General features: G+C 43.3%; 1 protein-coding gene across 1 annotated transcript in view; it reads right to left on the bottom strand.

The window, feature by feature from the left end:
- Window positions 1-19,791, bottom strand: part of SPON1 (spondin 1) — a 384,871-nt gene that overhangs the window by 243,583 nt on the left and 121,497 nt on the right. The window contains exon 6 of the mRNA XM_075927822.1: window positions 6,140-6,288. Within this exon, the coding sequence (XP_075783937.1) occupies window positions 6,140-6,288 (149 nt within the window). The remainder of the gene's footprint in view (window positions 1-6,139; window positions 6,289-19,791) is intronic.

The following is a 19,791-nucleotide window of genomic DNA, read 5'->3' as shown; positions in this document are numbered from 1 at the left end:
CACAGCTTTGAAACATTTGAAAACACTTTCCAAAGTTGAGTCAGAATTTAGTCTCCCATAATTTCCTGGGCACTATGATGAGTAATTATGCAAAAACGGTGCAGTCTGGTGCCTCCCTAGTGGTATGAAACCCCTAAGAGCTCAGCTGCGGCTGCTGTTCCCTCACAAATATACAACAGTACGGCAAGAGTGTAAGTGCTAACTGGGTAGTGTGAATTGCTGCAAGATGCATTAGTTTGCACTGTTGACAATTTGAGCTGTTTAGTCCAAATAGTTTGCTAGGGGGCTCCTACACTGCTTCAAGGAATAAGACACTAGGAATTAGAGAAGATAGGTCTGCTTGTTATAAAATTGACAGCACTTCTATTTTTACTACAGTGAACTGACTTCACTATTTTGAGAATATACCTTCATTTTAGAAAAAAGAAAGTTCAGATAAAGTTAATTAGGCTAGGCTGGCAAGCTCTGTTATAATGTATCATTAATTGTATATATTGTATACCCTTGATATCTATAGACAGTAATTACAAACTCAGGCATTTTGATGGCTGCTTGAGTTCTGGAAAACTTCAGTATTCACAGCCTATACTGTTTCAATGCCTGCATTTCTTAGATGTGCACAGACCTTCCTGCTTGCAAAGGAGTTACTGCAGAACTGATGCATGCATAGCCCTGATCCAATATGAAGTTTTCACTAACTTCAAATCAGCCCCTGTTATTGTACAGGTTTGTGTACTTCAGTCATTCCTTCAAACTGTAAATAGCCGTTACTGGGAAGCAGACATATCTATATGCTAGAGGAATGGGCTCAAGGTTATGGGGTTAACAGGTAGTGACTGGAAAACTGAACATTCTTAGAAATTTTTAAAAAGCAAGGAATTCAGTACTGAATTCCAGTCTTTACTATATAAAATGCAAGCTTCTTTCCATTTCCCCAAACCAGCTACATCATCCTTCCCATTTCCACATAGGCTTCTCCCATTCTTCTACACCAGCTTCTCCCTCCTTTTTGTCTTCAACCAACTCCAGACTTCACATCCATGCCTTCTGTAGCGACACATGGAAATTAGCAGCATTCAGAATCACAGGACTTGTAAAGCATGAAGCTAATAACTGCTTGTTGAAGGGGAGCCGGTATAGAACCCCCATTCTATGCATGAAGCCAACCAGTTTCAAAATACTGCTAAACTGTACAAATATATTTCATCTCTAATGTCACCTGCAACCATCTGGACCAAGTCATAGCATGGTCTGCCCCCGATGTAGTTTACTCCATTTCTTAGGATGCAGGAGATTGAAGGGTTGCATGAAGGCCTGGTCTTAACTACTATACAGGCAGAAATTAAAGCTGTGTTCAGTGGGCCTGTTATGAGGGTAGCTTAACAAGTTTGCTTGGAAATGGCTATAATATACTGAGTGGAGAGGATAAGTTTAGTGTTTGCCACAATATTCTTATTTCTTTGGCATTGGGCAGTGTTTTTTTGGAAGCCATTCATGTATAACAATGGTGAAAAAGCAACATATATAAGATCCAGCACTATTTTTCACACCAGTTCCCAGAGAGCTTACATTAGGACAAACATTAGTGAGCATATCATATCATCACTATAAATAATGACTATCGCTTTTAAATTTCTTTATTACGTTTATTGTGCCTTCCCCTCCTCCAATGAGTTCTGACTGCAGCAGAGAAAAGTGGGGTGGAAAGCACAATGCAGCTTTAGTGAAATATATTCCAGCTCCTTTTAAAAATATTTCCTTAGTCATTGCTTCGAGGAAGCAAATTGAAAAACTATGTATTTTGCAATATATCTAGACCAAGATGTCAGATGAGATTTAACAGGCACTGTTAAAGCAAAGTAAATTTTGCTTGCAGATTGCAGTCTGCAACTCTCAGAAAAGTGATCTGGGTATCATTCTGAAGAGCCCAAACAGATCTGTTCCATGAGCAGAGGAAACTAAAAAAGGAGCATAATTTTAGGCTGTACAAACATGGGGAATATTATATGGGAAGTGTGATTATGCCATTATAGTAATCAATGGTACATTTTCACCTTAAATGGTGTGCAATTTTGTTCACCTCACCTTTAACAACCAGGAAAAAATAGGAATCCCTTTCTTGCCCTTCTCCTAATGTGCTTAAATTAAGGACTAGGACAATTTTCTTTGTAAAGAAGAGAGTTATTGTGATGACTGAAGAGAAGAAAGTAGAAATGATACCTATATTTATACTTTCCCACACTACGTGAACAATGAAGTACAGGCAGTCCCCGGGTTACATGGATCCTACTTACATCAGATCCCTACTTACAAACGGGGTGAGGCAACCCCGCACTAGCTGCTTCCCCCCAGCAGACCAGGGAGACGTGAAGCTAGCGCCCCCCCAACAGACCAGGAGACGCGGAGCGGCTTTTCTCAACAGACACCTCAACTTGAGAATAAAGGACTGAGGAAAGTGAGGTGTGGGAGAATAAAACTGAGCTCTGGAGAAATGTTTGGCTAGAGTTTCCCCTACAATATGTACCAGTTCCGACTTACATACAAATTCAACTTAAGAACAAACCTACAGTCCCTATCTTGTACGTAACCTGGGGACTGCCTGTATGTGATTTCAATAAAGGCAACACATTTTAAAAGGAAATGAATATTTATTCCATATGCACTTTTAAAAATGTCCAGTCATATCATCATTTTAGCCAATTCATCCACTTCATCAAATGCAGATGCAAAAGTATTTTGTGAATGGAAAACTCAGTACTTAACAAAAGGAATCTGTAGATTCTGATAAAGTATGGATTTTGATAAATGGATATTGCATAAAATGAAACATGCTACAAACCTCTTCCTGTTTAAAAGGCCTGGTTCCTAATGGGGTCAACCAATTAAAAAAAAAAAAGAGCTTGCTGTGGGCATCTTAGAAAAAACAAAGATTTATGAGCCAATCTAGACTAGTAGGAGATACTAGAAATTGTTCCCTCATTAAAAGCAAATTTTGCAAAAGTGTCCCATTAAAATCATGCGGCTCTCTTTCAAATCAAAGGGCATCCTAGGAAACAAGTGCAACTATGGTTTACTTTAAGGCACTTTAAACAAAAGAAAAGTTTCTCACTTAGTACTGAGCAAGTGAACTGAGGATTTGATTTCCTTCTCTCTCGCAGCCTCTAGACTTTTTAGCAAAGCCTACAGGAGAGACCGGGATTGAATGCACAGAAAACAGTTTGACTTATAGGGTTGCCATGTGTCTGGTTTTTACCTGGACAGTCCGTTATTTCTGGCCCCTTTCCATTAAAAACCACAGAAAATACTGGACACTGGACATGTAAAGTTCTTCCCCTGCCGCATCTTGTGAGGGCAGGGTGAGTGAGGAGACATTTAAAGGCGCAGCAATTTTTTTTTTTTTTTTGCTCAACCAATTTTTTTCCTGCCATTTTTGGGATTTTTTGTGAAAGTATCTGGCAGCCCTATTGACATTGCACAGGGTTTGTTTTATGTACTACTTGCTGTTCATAATGGGGGAAAAAAATCTTAAGAAAGCTCTTTGCTTCTGTTTCAACCATGTGTTCTTGTTTGTGCAAATTATAAATGGAAGAATTTTGGAGCATCTAGATCAAGTTGAATGCCTAAAAAGCTCTTGCTTCCGTGCAAGGGATGATCTTTGGAAAAGGCTGCCAATTGAAGTATAGTGAGTTATATTCACTATATTCTAGTGATAACAACTAACTAACAAGTTCTAATTCTGTCATCCTTCCTTGGGAAACTTGAGTCATTAGGAGTTTGTGATCCAGCTCATGGTAGTCAATGGAATGACTTCATCCGAAACTGGACAGGGACCTATCTTTTAATCATTAGCTCAACTAAATTATAGGAATAAAAGATAAGATTTATTAAATAATTACAGCATTATTTGCCTTTCTGGATTTAAGGCAAAAATTTAACTGTCAGTTGCTATATTGTTGTTTAACAAGATTTTTGGATGTACAAGGCATGCTTAATTTATTTATAGCCATTATCCAGTAGAAAATAAGAAGTGATCCATATCAATCTAAATCATTATATTCATTTGAATAAGACTGAGCAAAGCTAGTAGTCCCTTGCAATCAGCCACTGTAATCATTATACACAGTCTTTGAAGTAGTCAAGAGTCATTTAATTAATTTTAAAGGACATTAACCTTTAGCCAACAGCATGCAATTTTAATCACCCAGAAAGGTAATGTTATAGGAAATACAGCTTCTCATTTAGAGACAATGAGGGAACTGTATTCCTACTTTTAAACCTAAATGCACAAAAGTCCTTCTATGTACAATTCTGGTGAATGCAAGTACCTTGGTTTAGCAGTAGAGAATTTTCTAATTACTGTATTTGACAAGTGCATGTCTTATACACGTACTGTAAACTATAACATCAATTTGTTGTTTTCAAGTATTGAAAACATGGCTATGAATTTTGCTGGGTGTCATGTAAATATACTGTGCACCAGATCTGTGCATATGCAATATCTTTCAAGCCTAAAAACATGACTAACAATTCAGTCTAAATATAAAAAAGCAGGTGCCTAATTAGAACTGGTCTGAAGATGTCCATCGTTCCCTTGTGCTACCTACCCACACAAAACACATCATGTTCTCCACTCTTGCTGAACTGTGATGGTGTGTCATGGGAGACAATCCATCATGTAGGTTTACCCTATAAATACAGAGCAGTGACACTGCCAAATTGAAATCTTTGGTTTTCAGCCTAGAGTTTTTGGTTTACAGGTGTTTGGTATGTCAACAACTTGAAATATTCTGTGAAAATCAGGCACTTCTCAAAAGGGTCTCATTAGTTGAAATTACATGAGGGGAGGGGGGAAGTGTCACTGGAGAATTTTTTGCCAATCCTAAACCTAATTTCTTTATCTATTCATTTTGTAGCTTAGAGTAGTTACTGATTGAACTCTGAGTAAACGTCATCTACTTTTTTCTTGAGCTATGAAAATGTCCCCCTTTTTAATGCTAGTTCAGTTCATATTTAAACCTGACATTAAAAGTCACTATATATTGTCATTTGAAAGAGGAGTCCCATATTTAAGCATTCACGTCACAGACACACACAGTATAGAGGACCCTCAAAGTGAAATGCAGGTTTTTCAAATGTCCATTCCCACAAACCTGTCACTTTCAGTCAGTACCAGGTGGCTGCAACCATCTTATCAAGATCACAAAAGACCAGGGCACATTAAGAAGTGACAGCACTGTCTGGTTGTGTCCAGACCATGGTCTGCAAAGGATGCCTCTATGGATTTCATATCTCCCTGCTCTTGCTGGGGTGAAACTAACCCTGTGGCTGAACATGGTACAGTACTACTCTCACGCAAGTTCTGAGCTAATCATTAGAGAGTGTATTTTGCTTGCACTCGAAGCATCTGGAATTATTCAGAGCAATAATTTGCCACCACTGTCTTCAGCTGTACAGATTAGATTAGCTAACTTTACCGTACCGGTCATCTGCTGAAGATACAGGTTTGTAGGATCCCTTAAATTGTAAACTTCTCAGGGCAGGGACCATCTCTGTACTGTGTGTTTGCACAAGAGGGCTGGGGCTTCTAGTTCTACTGTTATTTGAATTACACTAACGTGGCCTTAGTTACTTCGCTTGTAAATGTCATTACTAAGGCACCTGCCGGACTTCAGGAAATGTATTAGACATACTGCATCTCCTCCTAATGATACTGTGCCTGTGTCATGAAATACAAAGTGAAAATCAGAAGGTAAAAAAAGCACATTATACATTGCCTAACTAGACTAGCAATCTTCAACATGTTCCTTTTAACAGATTACAAGTGTTGCCATTGACTAACCCATTGAAGATGAATTTTAACTTTGTAAGTCAGATTTCCACTTGTTAGAGTGTTGACCATGTCAATAACTTGATAAACAAATGTAAATTGTCCTTACTGACATCTTATTAGCTTCATAAAAAAACCATTTAAAAAAAAAACCCACAGGCAAATATTAAGTTACTCGCAGAGGGCCTTCCTACTTTGTCCAGTTAAGAGTCAGCCAGTGCAATGACATTTCTTAACACATCAAGGGCCAAGCCATTCGAAGTGAAAACTAAGCTACTCTTAAAAATACTCAGTTATTTCCATTACACTCACCTGTTGCCGAATTTCTTCTTCCATTTTTACTGGGGACCCCAACTCTGCAACTTGTTTAACACCTTCACTGGCATATCCTCCGTATTCCCAAAGAACATAATTCTTAGAGTGAGAACCACCAATGATGGCTGACCAATGATTAGCTCGTCCTTTAAAATAATAAAAAAGAGAATTGATTAAAATGGAATAGGCACATTGACTTTCAGACTGCCAAGAGATACTGTAGAAGGTGAAGACAGGCCCTACTACCATCCTCTGGGCCAGAGCACATTACTCTGGGCCAGAGCAATGCAAAGTACTACACTTAAGAAGGCACAATTTATTTCACACATACAGAATGGGAAGCGACTGTCTAGGAAGGAATAGAGCAGAAAGGGATCTAAGGGTTATAGAGGACCACACGCTAAATATGAGTCAGTGTGACAGTGTTTGCACTGTGGGGAAAAAAAACTCCATGATTCTGGGATACATTCACAGGAGTGCTGTGCGAATGACTTTAGAAGTCATTCTTCCACTCTACTCTGTGCTGAATAGGCCTCAATTGGAATAGCATGACCAGCTCTGGGCACCACATTTCAAGAAATATGTGGAGACATTGAAGTGGTCCCAAAGAGCAAAAAAAAAAAAAAAAAAAAAGTGACTCAAGCTCTAGAAGACATGAGCTATGAGGAAAGACTGAAAGAACTGGGCTTGTTTAGTTTGGATAGAAGAAGACTGAGAGGGGACATGAGAGAAGTTTTCAAGTCCCTTAAAAGCTGTTACAAGGAGAAGGGAGAAAAATTGTTCTCTCTGATGCTAGGACAAGAAGCAATGGGCTTAAACTTCAGCAAGGGAGGTTTAGGTTGAACATTAGGAAAAACTTCCTAACTGCCAGGGTTGTTAAACACTAAGGGTATGTCTACACTACCCTCCTAGTTCGATCTAGGAGGGTAATGTAGGCATACCGCACTTGCAAATGAAGCCCGGGATTTGAATTTCCCGGGCTTCATTTGCATAAGCGGGGAGCCGCCATTTTTAAAACCCCGCTGGTTCGAACCTCGTGCAGCACGGCTACACGGGGCACAAACTAGGTAGTTCGAACTAGGCTTCCTAGTTTGAACTACCGTTACTCCTCGTGACATACCCTATCACTGGAGATGTGTAAGAGTGGGTTAGACTGACATCTGTCTGGGATGATCTAGACAGTACTTGGTCCTGCCATGAGAGCAGGAGATTGGACTTGATGACCTCTTGAGGTCCCTTCCAGTTCAAATATTCTAGGATATTATACCCTCTCCTATTATAGTGAAATTCTGCTTGAAGCATCCAATTCTGCCAAGGCTTATTTAATGGGGACTGAAAATATTCAGCGCACAATCCATGACAAAGAAATATTTAAGTTATCTTATTAAAGTGGAATAGGTTAGGAGCGTTCAAGAACTGTGAAATACATAAGTGGAGAAGCAGTCCATATCCCAGCTGGACAGACACACACACCAATGCTGGCCAATTGGTATGAGCCTTTACTTTAACATTCCCCCCGGTAAACATAGCTGTACCTGCCAGCAATTCTGTGATTAAGCAAAACAAAAATCAGTATTCAGGGTACATTCTCCTTGACTTGAGTTGCTTTAGGCATTGGAACAGGAGACATCTGAAGCAGGCCAGCATGGTCCTGAGGTGTGCTGTCCTCTGTTCCTTCTGCTGGCTCTTAGAAGAATCCTTCCCTGTACCAGAGGACTTTAAACTGGCAAGTGGGCAATCATTTTTGCAGGGGTCCCCTTCACGAATTTTGGTACCTAGTCTTGGTCTAGCTCTGGACCACCCCGGAAGGAGCAGGGTGTTGGACAGAGAGTTGGGGCTGGTGGCTACAGAGAGAGACAGCGTGGAAGAGACACTCTGTACATGAGAGACAGACTGACACCGATTGAGTGTGCATGGCAGTGTGGGTGGGATAGTGACCGTGTGTGTGGCACAGACCGGGGTTGTGAGGCAGTGCCAGAGCATGTGCTGGGGACGTTTCTGAGAGAAGCCACGCTGTGGCTCCAAGACAGGGAACGCTGCCCTGCTTTGTTGTGTTTCCAGTCCCCTGAATCACTGACAATCCAGGCTTTAGATTGGAGCAGTTCTCTGCAGAGCAGGGGTTGGGGAGAGGGGGACAAGCAGCAGATGAGGTGTTGGGGAGGAGCACCCCCAGACTTCAGCACTCCTCTCAACCCTCTCCCACCCACCCGCTCTGCAGAGAGAATCCTGGGGGCAGCCAGGCTGCAGGATGGAGCAAGCTGTGGGGAGTGTGTCTGTGGTGGGGAGGGGCAGCTGAGCACAGGCTGCAGGCTGTAAATATGCACACTCTGCTAATCAGCTGGGCTGGCCAGAGAGAAACGCTTGGCAGGCCGGATTTGGCCCCTGGGCCTGGTTTTGCCCACTTCCACTTTAAACTAAACTTCCTGCTTTGCGGGATTTTACTTATGATGTCTCTTACACAGAGATGAAAGTAGGGGTGTGCCCCCCCCCATCCCACAGCTCTTACAAGAGCTGGCTGCACTGCACCAAAATAATCAGCAAGGGACCTAGAGGAGCTGTCTAATGAGCAAGTAAGGAGCTGTTTATGGGGGAGGATGGAGTCTCACGCTGCTGCTGGTCCCCCCACCAGAAGCAGTGGCCCCACCGTCCTTGTGGGCAGGTAAAGTTACCTGCCCCAGCCTCCCCCTCCCCACAAGGATGCCAGATCAAAGGAGGATGTGAGGCAGCTAAGTGCTCCTGCTCCAATGTTTCCCTTCCCTGACCTATTCCCACAACTGTTCTCCCTTATCCCCCTTTCCTCATGGCGGCCCCAGTCCCTCCCCACAGCTTCCTCTGCTCCCTAACTTCACCTCTCCTCCCCGCAAGAGTTGGCATGTGTCATTTCTTTTAAAAGTTGTTTTAGGGCTTTCTGAATATTCTGCTGTGCTCAGGTTATGTTTCCCTGAACACAAAACGCCTTTAGCAGAGGTGGACAGTAAGCACATGTCTTTGTGCTTCCAATTTCCACTCACAATAGGGCTGGAATTCACGGTGCCTAGGTGAGGAGCAGGTTGAGCAGACACAACAATGTTCCACAGCAGCGATTCTCAACCCATTTACCACTGTGAGCCACATCTCCATGCAGCTCTCTGTGCGTTATATGGCCTGAGGGTGTTACATGCGCTGCAGCTGGGTGCTGACTGGGCCGTAAGCCGACTGTCGTCTGCAGGTTGAGAACCACTTCCCCAGAGCCACACACCTGCTGTCAGCCCTCTTGGGCTCTGTCTCTGCACATGCTCACTGAACCCTCACGCTAACCCTTTCATTGTAGATCTCACATTCACAACGTTTTACATTGCAAACCCTCTTCAGGCCAGAAGTGAACTGACAAGTAAAAACTCAAACCTGACGTGATGTAACTGTACTGTCTGGGCCTCACCCACAGATGGTAAAAGCGGATCCTCTTGCTGAAGTAAAGTAGTTTTGTAGTCAATGTATAAACAGAGATCAGAACCATCCCCACCTCCCTGACGAGATCAGTCTGTTGTCAGGTGCACAATTTATAGTAGAAAGTAATTTAAAAAATGCCTACTAAGAATAGTAGGATAGGATAGTACCTGTAAGAATTGTAAGTTACTTTCACACCTGCTCTTACACCAAGAGAAACTTTCCCTTTAATCCCCAAGCTTGTTCTCCTTGAGCCCACAATCCCTCAGCCCTCCTTTCAGGATTGTGCTCCCTCATAGCAGAAGAAAAGTTTCTGGGTAAGGTAAGGTAGAAGAATTTCCCAGACAGGGGCCAGCAGTGGAGCTGGTGGGCTCCTAACACGGACCATCCTTTGGGTCCACCCACCTCCAGCTGTGCAGCTCCAAGGCAAAAGTGCACCCTGGTAGAAGGTGCTTCCCAATCCCTTTGCCTTCCATAGGATCAGCCAGCAGCTACTAGTGACGTGCATTTCCCAGGCAGCCACCATTGATTATTAAGCTAAAGAAGAATTAGACCTTCGGTTTTTGCTTTCATCCTTATAAAGGCAAACATTGTAGCAACACAAAGATCAGATTTGCACTGCCAGGGACCTAGGTCCATCCGCACTGCAGCTGCGCACCTAACACACCAAGGTGGTTGTTAGAATCTGCAAACACAAGCGCTATATTAGCAAGTGCACTTCAATAATGAAATGCCAGTTGGCTTTTGGTTCACATAACTAAAGTGACTATACATTCAGATTAAAAGAGCAGTACCATATGCAATATTTACACATGGGCTCAGCTCCCAAACAGTTTGAAAACCCTTCCTGAAAGCTATTTCTGTTTAGCTTCATATAGGGTTGCCAAATGGTTTCAACAAAAATACCAGACACTTACATCACAATCAACATTACATCTTAGTTAGAAAATACTGGACACTTATATTTTCTCAATTTTTCCCAAACACAAAGCTCAAATACTGGACTGTCTGGTTCAAAACTGGACACCTGGCAACCCCAGAGCTCTTCTATTGCTTCCCTGGGAGATAAGACATTCAGTCCAAAACAGTCAGAGTTTCTTCTTCACAGCACTCACTAGACTTTACCATCCACACTTCCCAGTCCCATAGTCCTGCAGGAACTTTTTATATTCCCCCTCTCCCTGCAATATCCCCCATTTGTTGTGGTTGCCATTTGATCTTTGTAGGGAATTGCCTGATTCCCCTCAGGTGGGGCTGATTCTAGATTCAGGCTTGGCTTAGTCCCACGCTCTCCAGCCTCAGGGCATTTATTAAGAGAGATACAAGTATAATTCAATTAAATCTAGGGACTGACCTCTCCAAGTGCAGACTGTTGGTAAAAATTTCTTCTCAAATTTCAGTACAAAATGGATAAATAGACAACAGAATGGCAAAATTAGTGTGGGCATTAGACAACCAAGTGTAGGGATTCGATTATCAAACAGGTTATGGAATTTGGCTCTGAAAACTGAAGCTGCAGAAGAACATCTTGTTAAGGATATCCAGTTGAGGGAAGCAGAGTGAAAAACCTCACCAGCTGAAAAAGGAACAGTCTACTGACTGTTCCATAGAAAGTAATTACACTAGATAACAACTTGGAAGCATTTACTTCGGCTCATCAGGGCCATCCTAACAGTGGGCTGCAAATTTTTTCATGAGAAATCACGATAAAAAGGAGAATCCTGGTATTCTAACACTTTCTCTCTCTCTGCTTCTGCACATGTGCATTGCTTAGATGGCACTGGCGTTTCAAAGGTTTTCTCTGTGTTGACACAGTCATAAGAATGGGGCAAAGAAGCACATTTGAATCACCTACATTTATCTAAGTTTGCATGTTTTCATTTCTGATGCAGGAGTGGGCATTAAGAGGCCCACAAGCTGGATGTGGAAGGCCAGGGTTTGACCTGGCAGGCTTCCTGATGCTTTATTTACCTGTGTATCTGGCGGCCCGCCAGAGGCTAACCCTGATAAAAAGTGTCCAGCCTGTGGGTCACTTATGGCCAATCACTGTTCTTATAGCTCTAGAGCGGAGGCAGAGAACCTAAGTCCTGCGGCCCCAGCTTTCCTGGATTCAGCCCCTGGGGCTTAGGGCTCCCTACCCTGTGGGCCATGTTAGTGAGGGTTTGGTTGCTTCTCACTTATGTGCAGCCCCCAACTGTTTTTTCTGAAGGTCAGCAGCCCCTGACCCAAAAAAGTTTCCTCACCCCTGTTCTAAAGAGCCATGGAAGTCTCCCAGAGTCAGGAATGAAGGGCAAAGCGAATTTAGGGGTTCTGTCCTGATTTGTTATCTTTGTGAGGGGGCAAAGGGACTCAAATTAGAAGGTCAGAGGCTACATCTAGACTACAAGCCTCTTTCGAAAGAGAGCATCTAGACTACAATCACTTCTTTAAAATAAACAAGGCAATTGCACAAAAAGCAATTAAAAGGACAACAACAAAAAAACAGAAAAAAAAGGAAAGTTAGAGAAAGTACCATAGGAAAATAAGTAAAGAGGCTAAAACATCAAAGGTTAGCAGATTAGGACAATAAATGGAATAACCACAATCTAGAGAAGTGATTATTCCCTTTTATTCGGCACTGGTGAGGCCACACCTGGAGTACTGTGTCCAGTTCTGGGCTCCCCAGTATAGAAAGGATGTGGACACACTGGAGAGGGTCCAGTGGAGGGCAACCAAAATGATTAGGAGGCTGGAGCACATGACCTATCAGGAGAGGCTGAGGGTCTTGGGTCTGTTTAGTCTGCAGAAGAGAAGAGGGAGGGGGGATTTGATAGCAGCCTTCAACTTCCTGAGGGGAGGTTCCAAAGAGGATGGAGAGAGGCTGTTCTCAGTAGTGAGGGATGGCAGAACAAGGAGCAATGGTCTCAAGTTGCAATGGGAGAGGTCTACGTTGGATATTAGGAAAAACTATTTCATCAGGAGGGTGGTGAGGCACTGAAATGAGTTACTGAGGCAGGGGGTGGAAACTCCATCCATAGAGGTTTCTATGTCTCGGCTTGACAAAGCCCTGACTGCGATGATTTGTTTGGGATTGGTCCTACTTTGGGCAGGGGGCTGGACTCGATGACCTTCTGAGGTCTCTTCCAGCCCTAGGATTCTATGATTCTACGAAATGGAATACAAAGCAAGAGCAATTCTACACCAGAGCTCATTGCACCAGACTGAGGGGTACAAAGATTTCATGAAGAAAAATACAGAACCCCGAGCAGAAATATTCCTCAGCCTTAATAACGGTGAAAATCAGGATATAGAAATCCACAAAAGGAAAAAAACCTAATAGAATCATGAGAATTGGAAGAGTGAGATGAAGATAAGGATAGGATATTAGATATTAAATGAGGAAAATTTGAAAAGGTATAGCTAAGAGCAAATTTTGCACCAGGTAAGGATGGCATATGTAACAAAATGCTAATACACCCGACTGAAGAGGATTTGAAAAGACTGCTAATGTGGTAGAGCAGCATATGGAGAAAAAGTGAGTTACCAATGCAGTTGAACCATGCGATGGAGGCCCAGTATAACAACAGGTGAGCAGAGAACAAGACCTCAGTGTGTCCAGGCCAGCCACCCTTACATCATGTCTGAGTAAAGCCATGCAAGAAACAAAGACTGAAAGAGGAACAACTACAATGTGCAAAGTGGGCTTAGGAGGGGGAGGCATGTAGTTGACCATTTAATAAGAGTGAAGATGAAAGCACAAAAATATAGGATAAATAAAGAATATACAGGTTTCCTAGATATTTAAAAATCATAAGATCCGTTGCATAAAATAGCATCCATGGGCATCAAAGAAAGACTACAGAGGCAGATAAAGGATTTTTAAAGTAAAATAACTATGCAGTCAGAATAGCGAAAGCCTACCCTACAATCACAACTGACACTTCACAGGAGAATGTCACCAGTCCTATCTTATTAAACAAGAAAGGTAAATGATTTCCCCCAAAAGAATGTGTGCTGAAATAGGCATATCCAAGTTTGCAGATGATCATGGCGAATGGGCTCAAAACAGAAATCAGGAAATAGCAGAGAAACAAATCAACAAAGCATTTAGGAAAAGTATGCACTGGGGAAACACGGGGCTTTAAATTGTCAATTCTCAAACCTAAAAGAAAAATTAAAAAATATGAGGAAATTCTCTCTATATGGCAACAAATAGGTATATTTAAAAGCTATATATTCTTCAGTGTGACATTTGATGGCAAACTAACATGTAAGGCTCACATTGAAAATATTGTAGATAAATGTAAAAATAAATTCAATACACTTAAAAGTACCTGAATCACTACAGCAGTGACACAACAACAGCAATGCTTTATAGAACATTAATATCACCAGCCAGTGTTCCCTCTGAGCTGTGCAGCAGCACGGCCCCACAGCTGCTTAAAGGGCCCTGCGCAGCCAGGGACTCAGGACTCGCACATGGAGCAGCCCGGCGGGTGGAGGGGCATTTCTTCCTCAGCAACAGTAGCAGCTCCCTCCTGAGGACAGAGTGGTGAGTCTCTCCCAGTCAGTACTGAGTCTTAAGCCCCTGGCTGGGGGGCTCATTAAACAGCTCTGGGACTGTGCTGCCACGCAGCTTAGAGAGAACGCTGACACTGAATGCTGGTGCCAAATGCTTACTTGGATGCTACACTCCACGGAGCCCAGGCATTAGGCATTGCACATGGTGAATCCTTTACAGCTTCTTTCTGTGTAACGTGGAGAGCTGCTGGTGCCATGCCTGTGGCGTTAAGAACTATATTATTAGACTTAACCTCTGGGTAAAAGTCAACAGGGAAAATTCAAACACTAAACAAATATGTGAAGAAAACTGGGAATTCAGTGGAAAACCCGGGGAGGGGAATCCTCAGTGCCTATATTAATAAAGGAATGAAAACAAAAAAATACATATAAGAAATTAGCATATCTATAGCCATGAGATCACACATAACAGGTGGCAAATTGTGCCTTCCAACGTAACATAAATATGGAATTGTATAAATGAAATTAAAAGGGGAAAAGGAGAGGGAAATGGGTTAATTACAGCAAATCCATAAGTATGTGATAAATGGTTGAAGCACTGCTCAATATTTATGGATGAGTTTAAAGATAAGAAAATCAGGAGAGTGGGGACGACATTGAATGGAATGTCACATGGAATAAAGAAATCCACTACATTATCAAATGTAGCTGTTTCATGGCCAAACTAGCAGTGATAATGTTATTATGATGATGAATGCTGTTGTCGTCTTGTCAGATTACCAGCTGACAATTAAAAATGGGAATACAGATAGCAAAAATGACTTAATTAACGAAATATTGTTACAAACAGCAAAACTGGAATACACTGGAGTAAACACTGAAATACCATGGATCCCAGCACATGCTGGGATAGCAAGAAATGACATGGCAGACAATGTAGCTAAATACCATAAATGTGAAAAAAATTGACAGAGATCCTAAGTAAATATGAGTTTTAAAATCTAATGATCAGAGAAAGGAATTGCAGGAAGTATGTATCATAGGTCAGGACCAGTGTCAGTATTCCTTCTGAGCTGCCCTGCAGTACAGCTTCACAGGTGATTAACCAGCCCCGCCGGGTCAGAGGCTCGAGGTTTGGTGCAGGGAACGGACTGACTGGGCGAGGCTGATCAATCACCTGTGAAACTAAAGCTACCATGCAGGTTAGAGGGAACACTGGTCAGGACAGTGATGTGGTGTGGCATCCTGACAGGTCTCCTGATCTGTCAGATGATAAACGTTTGGCTCTGTGCGTTTTTGAAGGCTCCCTCAGTATATCGTGCCAGCTCTGTGCAGGCAGCCAGCACGATAGACTTCACCAGAGCCCCCAAAGACCCAGACTCAGATAAGATACGAAGTCAGGTTTATTGTCGAAGAAAGTACATTAATTGTTGTTGGCAGCCCAATGGCCTTTGGTCAAAAAGGCAAAGAGGAGGCCAGGAATTATTGGCCCAATGGTCAAAAAGGCAAATAGGATGCTAGGAATTATTAAGAAAGGGATAGAAAATAAGACCCAGAATATCTTACTGCCCCTGTATAAAACTATGGTACGCCCACATCTTGAATACTGTGTACAGATGTGGTCTCCTCACCTCAAAAAAGATATTTTCGCCTTGGAAAGGGTTCAGAAAAGGGCAATTAAAATGATTAGGGGTTTGGAACGGATCCCATATGAAGAGAGGTTAAAGTGACTGGGACTTTTCAGTTTACAAAAGAGGAGACTGAGGGGGGATATGATAGAGGCATATAAAATCATGAGTGATGTGGAGAGGGCGGATAAGAAAAGTTATTTATTAGTTCCCATAATAGAAGAACTAGAGGACACCAAATGAAATTAATGGGTAGCAGGTTTAAAACTAATAAAAGAAAGTTCTTCTTCATACAGTGTGTAGTCAACCTGTGGAACTCCTTGCTAAAGGAGGCTGTGAAGGCTAGGACTATAAGGGTATGTCTACACTACCACCCTAGTTCGAACTAGGGTGGTTAATGTAGGCAACCGAAGTTGCAAATGAAGCCCGGGATTTAAATATCCTGGGCTTCATTTGCATCTTACCGGGTGCCGCCATTTTTAAAGCCCCGGTAGTTTGGACTCCGTGCCCGCAGCTACACGCGGCACGGAGTAGGTAGTTTGGATTAGGCTCTCTAATCCGAACTACCGATACACCTCATGGAGGTGTAGCCGCGGGCACAGAGTCCGAACTACCGGGGCTTTAAAAATGGTGGCGCCCGGTAAGATGCAAATGAAGCCTGGGATATTTAAATCCCAGGCTTCATTTGCAACTTCGGTTGCCTACATTAACCACCCTAGTTCGAATTAGGGTGGTAGTGTAGACATACCCTAACAGAGTTTAAAGAGAAGCGAGATAATTTCATGGAGGTTAGGTCCATAAAAGGCTATTAGCCAGGGGATAGAAATGGTGTCCCTGGCCTCTGTTTGTCAGAGGCTGGAGAAGGATGGCAGGAGACAAATCGCTTGATCATGGTCTTCGGTCCACCCCCTCTTGGGCACCTGGTGCTGGCCACTGTTGGCAGACAGGCTACTGGGCTACATGGACCTTTGGTCTGACCCAGTACGGCTGTTATGTTCTTATGAGCACCTGTGTGTTTGTACCTATGGCAATGGACACAGCTTAATTAATAGTATGGATTTTACTAACATCCCCTAAGCCATCCAAAGGGCCATTTATAGACAGAGATAAACAATCTATGATACCCACTGTATGTATCATCTTAATCACTAATTACATGTTTGATGCCTCCCCTTTTACTTTCCTCCAAAATATTTACTGCCCGTTGTTCTGCTTTCACTCTTGTTGTTTCCAGCTATTTTATCATGTACTCAGCTGGGTGTCCCTGGACTGTCCTGGTGGCCTGTATTTACAGACTTCTTGTGCTTCTATCCATGCTAGCAGTTCTAGTGCCGAGAGACACTGACTTGCAGGCAAACATTTGCTTTTGACACGGCCTGTCTGCTACTCACGGTATAATTCTTGCTCACTTTGGTTCCAGCACCAGACCGCTGCTTCAGGCTCTTTCTTTCTCAAACATTCCCCCACTTTTTGTCATTTTCTGGGGAAGATGTTTACCCATAGTCCCAGAAAAGCGTAACACATGGACTGAAGGTTACCCAGTGGGCTAAACACTGCTATGTGGACATCTTATGTTACCATTCACACATTCATGCCCCATCTAACCCTTAGTTTGCACATTCCCTCATAAGAGCGATAACACAATCAGCAAATAAAATCTAAGTTTCTTATGGTGGGCCTGGGAATGTTAGGCCTGGGAATTTGGATGAGGAATGTAGTTTTATGATTGAACCTTGGAGCACTGCCAAATAAGAAATATATATGGATAATGTGGATACAGTGTATATATTTGTAGTGTATGTGTACGTATAGGTATGTATATCTATTATACCACCTTATACCCAAGCATTTTTTTAAAAATTTATTTATTGTATCTATCTATAAATATTGTGATGTGGTAGTTTGGCCCTTTTAAATTTAGTGCCACAGATAGGAACACACTTTTATTAGGGCTGTTACAGTTGCCATTATTGGTTATAGACTCAGGGTACGTCTAGACTACATGCCTCTATCGCCAAAGGCATGTAGATTAGGCTACCAGACATAGGAAAATGAAGCGGCGATTTAAATAATTGCCGCTTCATTTAAATTTACATGGCTGCCGCCCTGAGCCGACAAACAGCTGATCAGATGTTTGTCGGCTCAGCACGATAGTCTGGATGCGCGGGTGTCGACATCAAAGGTATTTGTCGACCACCCAGGTATGTTGTTGTTGGCTGTAGTTTGAAGGAGTTAAAGGTGAAACACTGAAATTGAAAAAAAGTAATGGAAGAGGAAAAGGAGTAGAAAGAATAAACAGAAAGAAAAATAATCGGAAGAGAACAGAAAAGAGACTGAAATAATAGAAAAACAAACAGCAGTTCAAAATAAGGTGTTAGAAAAAATCCTGAGGAAAATACAACAATTAGAGGAAGCGATTACAACAAAGAGCCCCCGGAGACTTTAGAAAGAAGGCTATAGAGCATCTCAAAATGAACTCTGTTGACCTTTCCTAGTAACTATAAATACAGGCAATATTTCTGAAGGCAACTGACACATCTAAGTGTCAGCATGGCTACACAATCTTCAGCCAGGAGGCAATCTAACGACACTATCAACATAGTCTCCATACTTTGGCCAAGGCAGAGATCTAAGGACTTCAGAGGCTGCTAGAGATGTTTCCACCACAATCTGGAGAGATGTTAAGGTCTAGATATGGTTTTTTAATCCAGTGTCTAATAATCACTCCTCTGTCACTCCAAAAGGAGACATTGTGAATCCATCCAATGATGGTCTCTGAATCCCTCATTTTCCTTTACTGGACACACAAATCTAACTCCCAAGTTAAAGTCTGCAGTTCTCCCTGCAGCCCCTGTACCTTAGTGAGTGGCACATCCTGCAACTTAGCAGAGAAGATTCTACAGCTGTTCCCACCAGGCATACATTTTTGCGTAGACCAACATGCCTGCAAATTGTTTTAGAAATGCACTGAAAATGTGATGCCTACAATGTGCGTGCTAGGTGCAGCGGATTAAATTCTCTCTCTCTCTCTCGCTCTCTCTTTATTTATAAACACTTCCTGAGAGACGACAGAGTGATGTCATCATCTCACTCTGTGTCCCCAGGAGCCCTGACTACGTGACCTCTCTGTGAAATGGGGGCTGGAGTGGCTCCATCCCTGTGTGCCTCCTGGAGCAGTGTCCGCCTGCCTCTGGGCCCCACCCCCAGCCTTCCCGGCCTACACGCCTGACATGCAGCTTGGCTCTGTATGGCCCAGCCTGGCCACAGCACTTGGGGGCCGCACTCTCCTCGGCCCGCCACAAGCTGGATAGGCCTTGCACCCTGGCCACTTCCCCAACTCTCCAGAAGGGCTGCTTTGCACTCCAGGCTCCCGTGCAGAAAGGCCGGTCTAGGGGCGGGCTGTGGCACCTGCTGCAGTGGCCAGAGTTGTGGTGCCTGGCCCAGTGGTTCCTGGGCGGGAGGGACATGCAGCTCGATCAATTCGTGGGAGGGGAAGGCTGTGTGTAGGGTGGGAGGAAGGGGATAGGGTATATGTGGGGCTGAGTGATGAGAGAAAGGGGGATGGTAGGGACAAGTGGGATATAGGAATGGAGGCAGGGAGATGGGCAGTGTGGAGTGAGGAGGGTTAGGGTAGGATGGGGATGTAGGAATGAAGGAAGGAGGTGGGGGTAGGGATAGTGTGTGGTGGTGAGTGCAGGAATGGAGGCAGGAAGATCAAATTGAAGTACAGGTGGGGGGGGGGGGAGGGAGAGCCAGAACTGGCCCAGCCTCAGCTCTGTCCAACAGCCGAGGGTGGGGGGGAGGAGAGCCAGGTCTGGCCTTCACCTGGTGGCTGGGCGGGAGGCCGGAACTGCCATGCCTCAGCCCAGCCCACCCTGGTGGCCAAGGGGAGAGCTGGGGCTGCCTACCCCCAAAGACAGGGAGCTTGGCGAGCATAGCGAGCAGGAGGCACCACCCCCTAGTTATTCACAAATGTTCTTTATATTACATAATATAAGGGCACTAGCCAAAAAAGCACAAATGGTACTGAAAGCCCATAACCCTCTGGATAACCCTAAGCACTAACCATTTCAGATAGCAAAATGTAAGAGGAAA

The sequence above is a fragment of the Pelodiscus sinensis genome, chromosome 4 (assembly GCF_049634645.1).
Source record: "Pelodiscus sinensis isolate JC-2024 chromosome 4, ASM4963464v1, whole genome shotgun sequence".
NCBI lineage: Eukaryota > Metazoa > Chordata > Testudines > Trionychidae > Pelodiscus > Pelodiscus sinensis.
The sequence above is the reverse complement of the archived record's forward strand: the minus strand, read 5'-3'. Positions and strand labels throughout refer to the sequence as shown.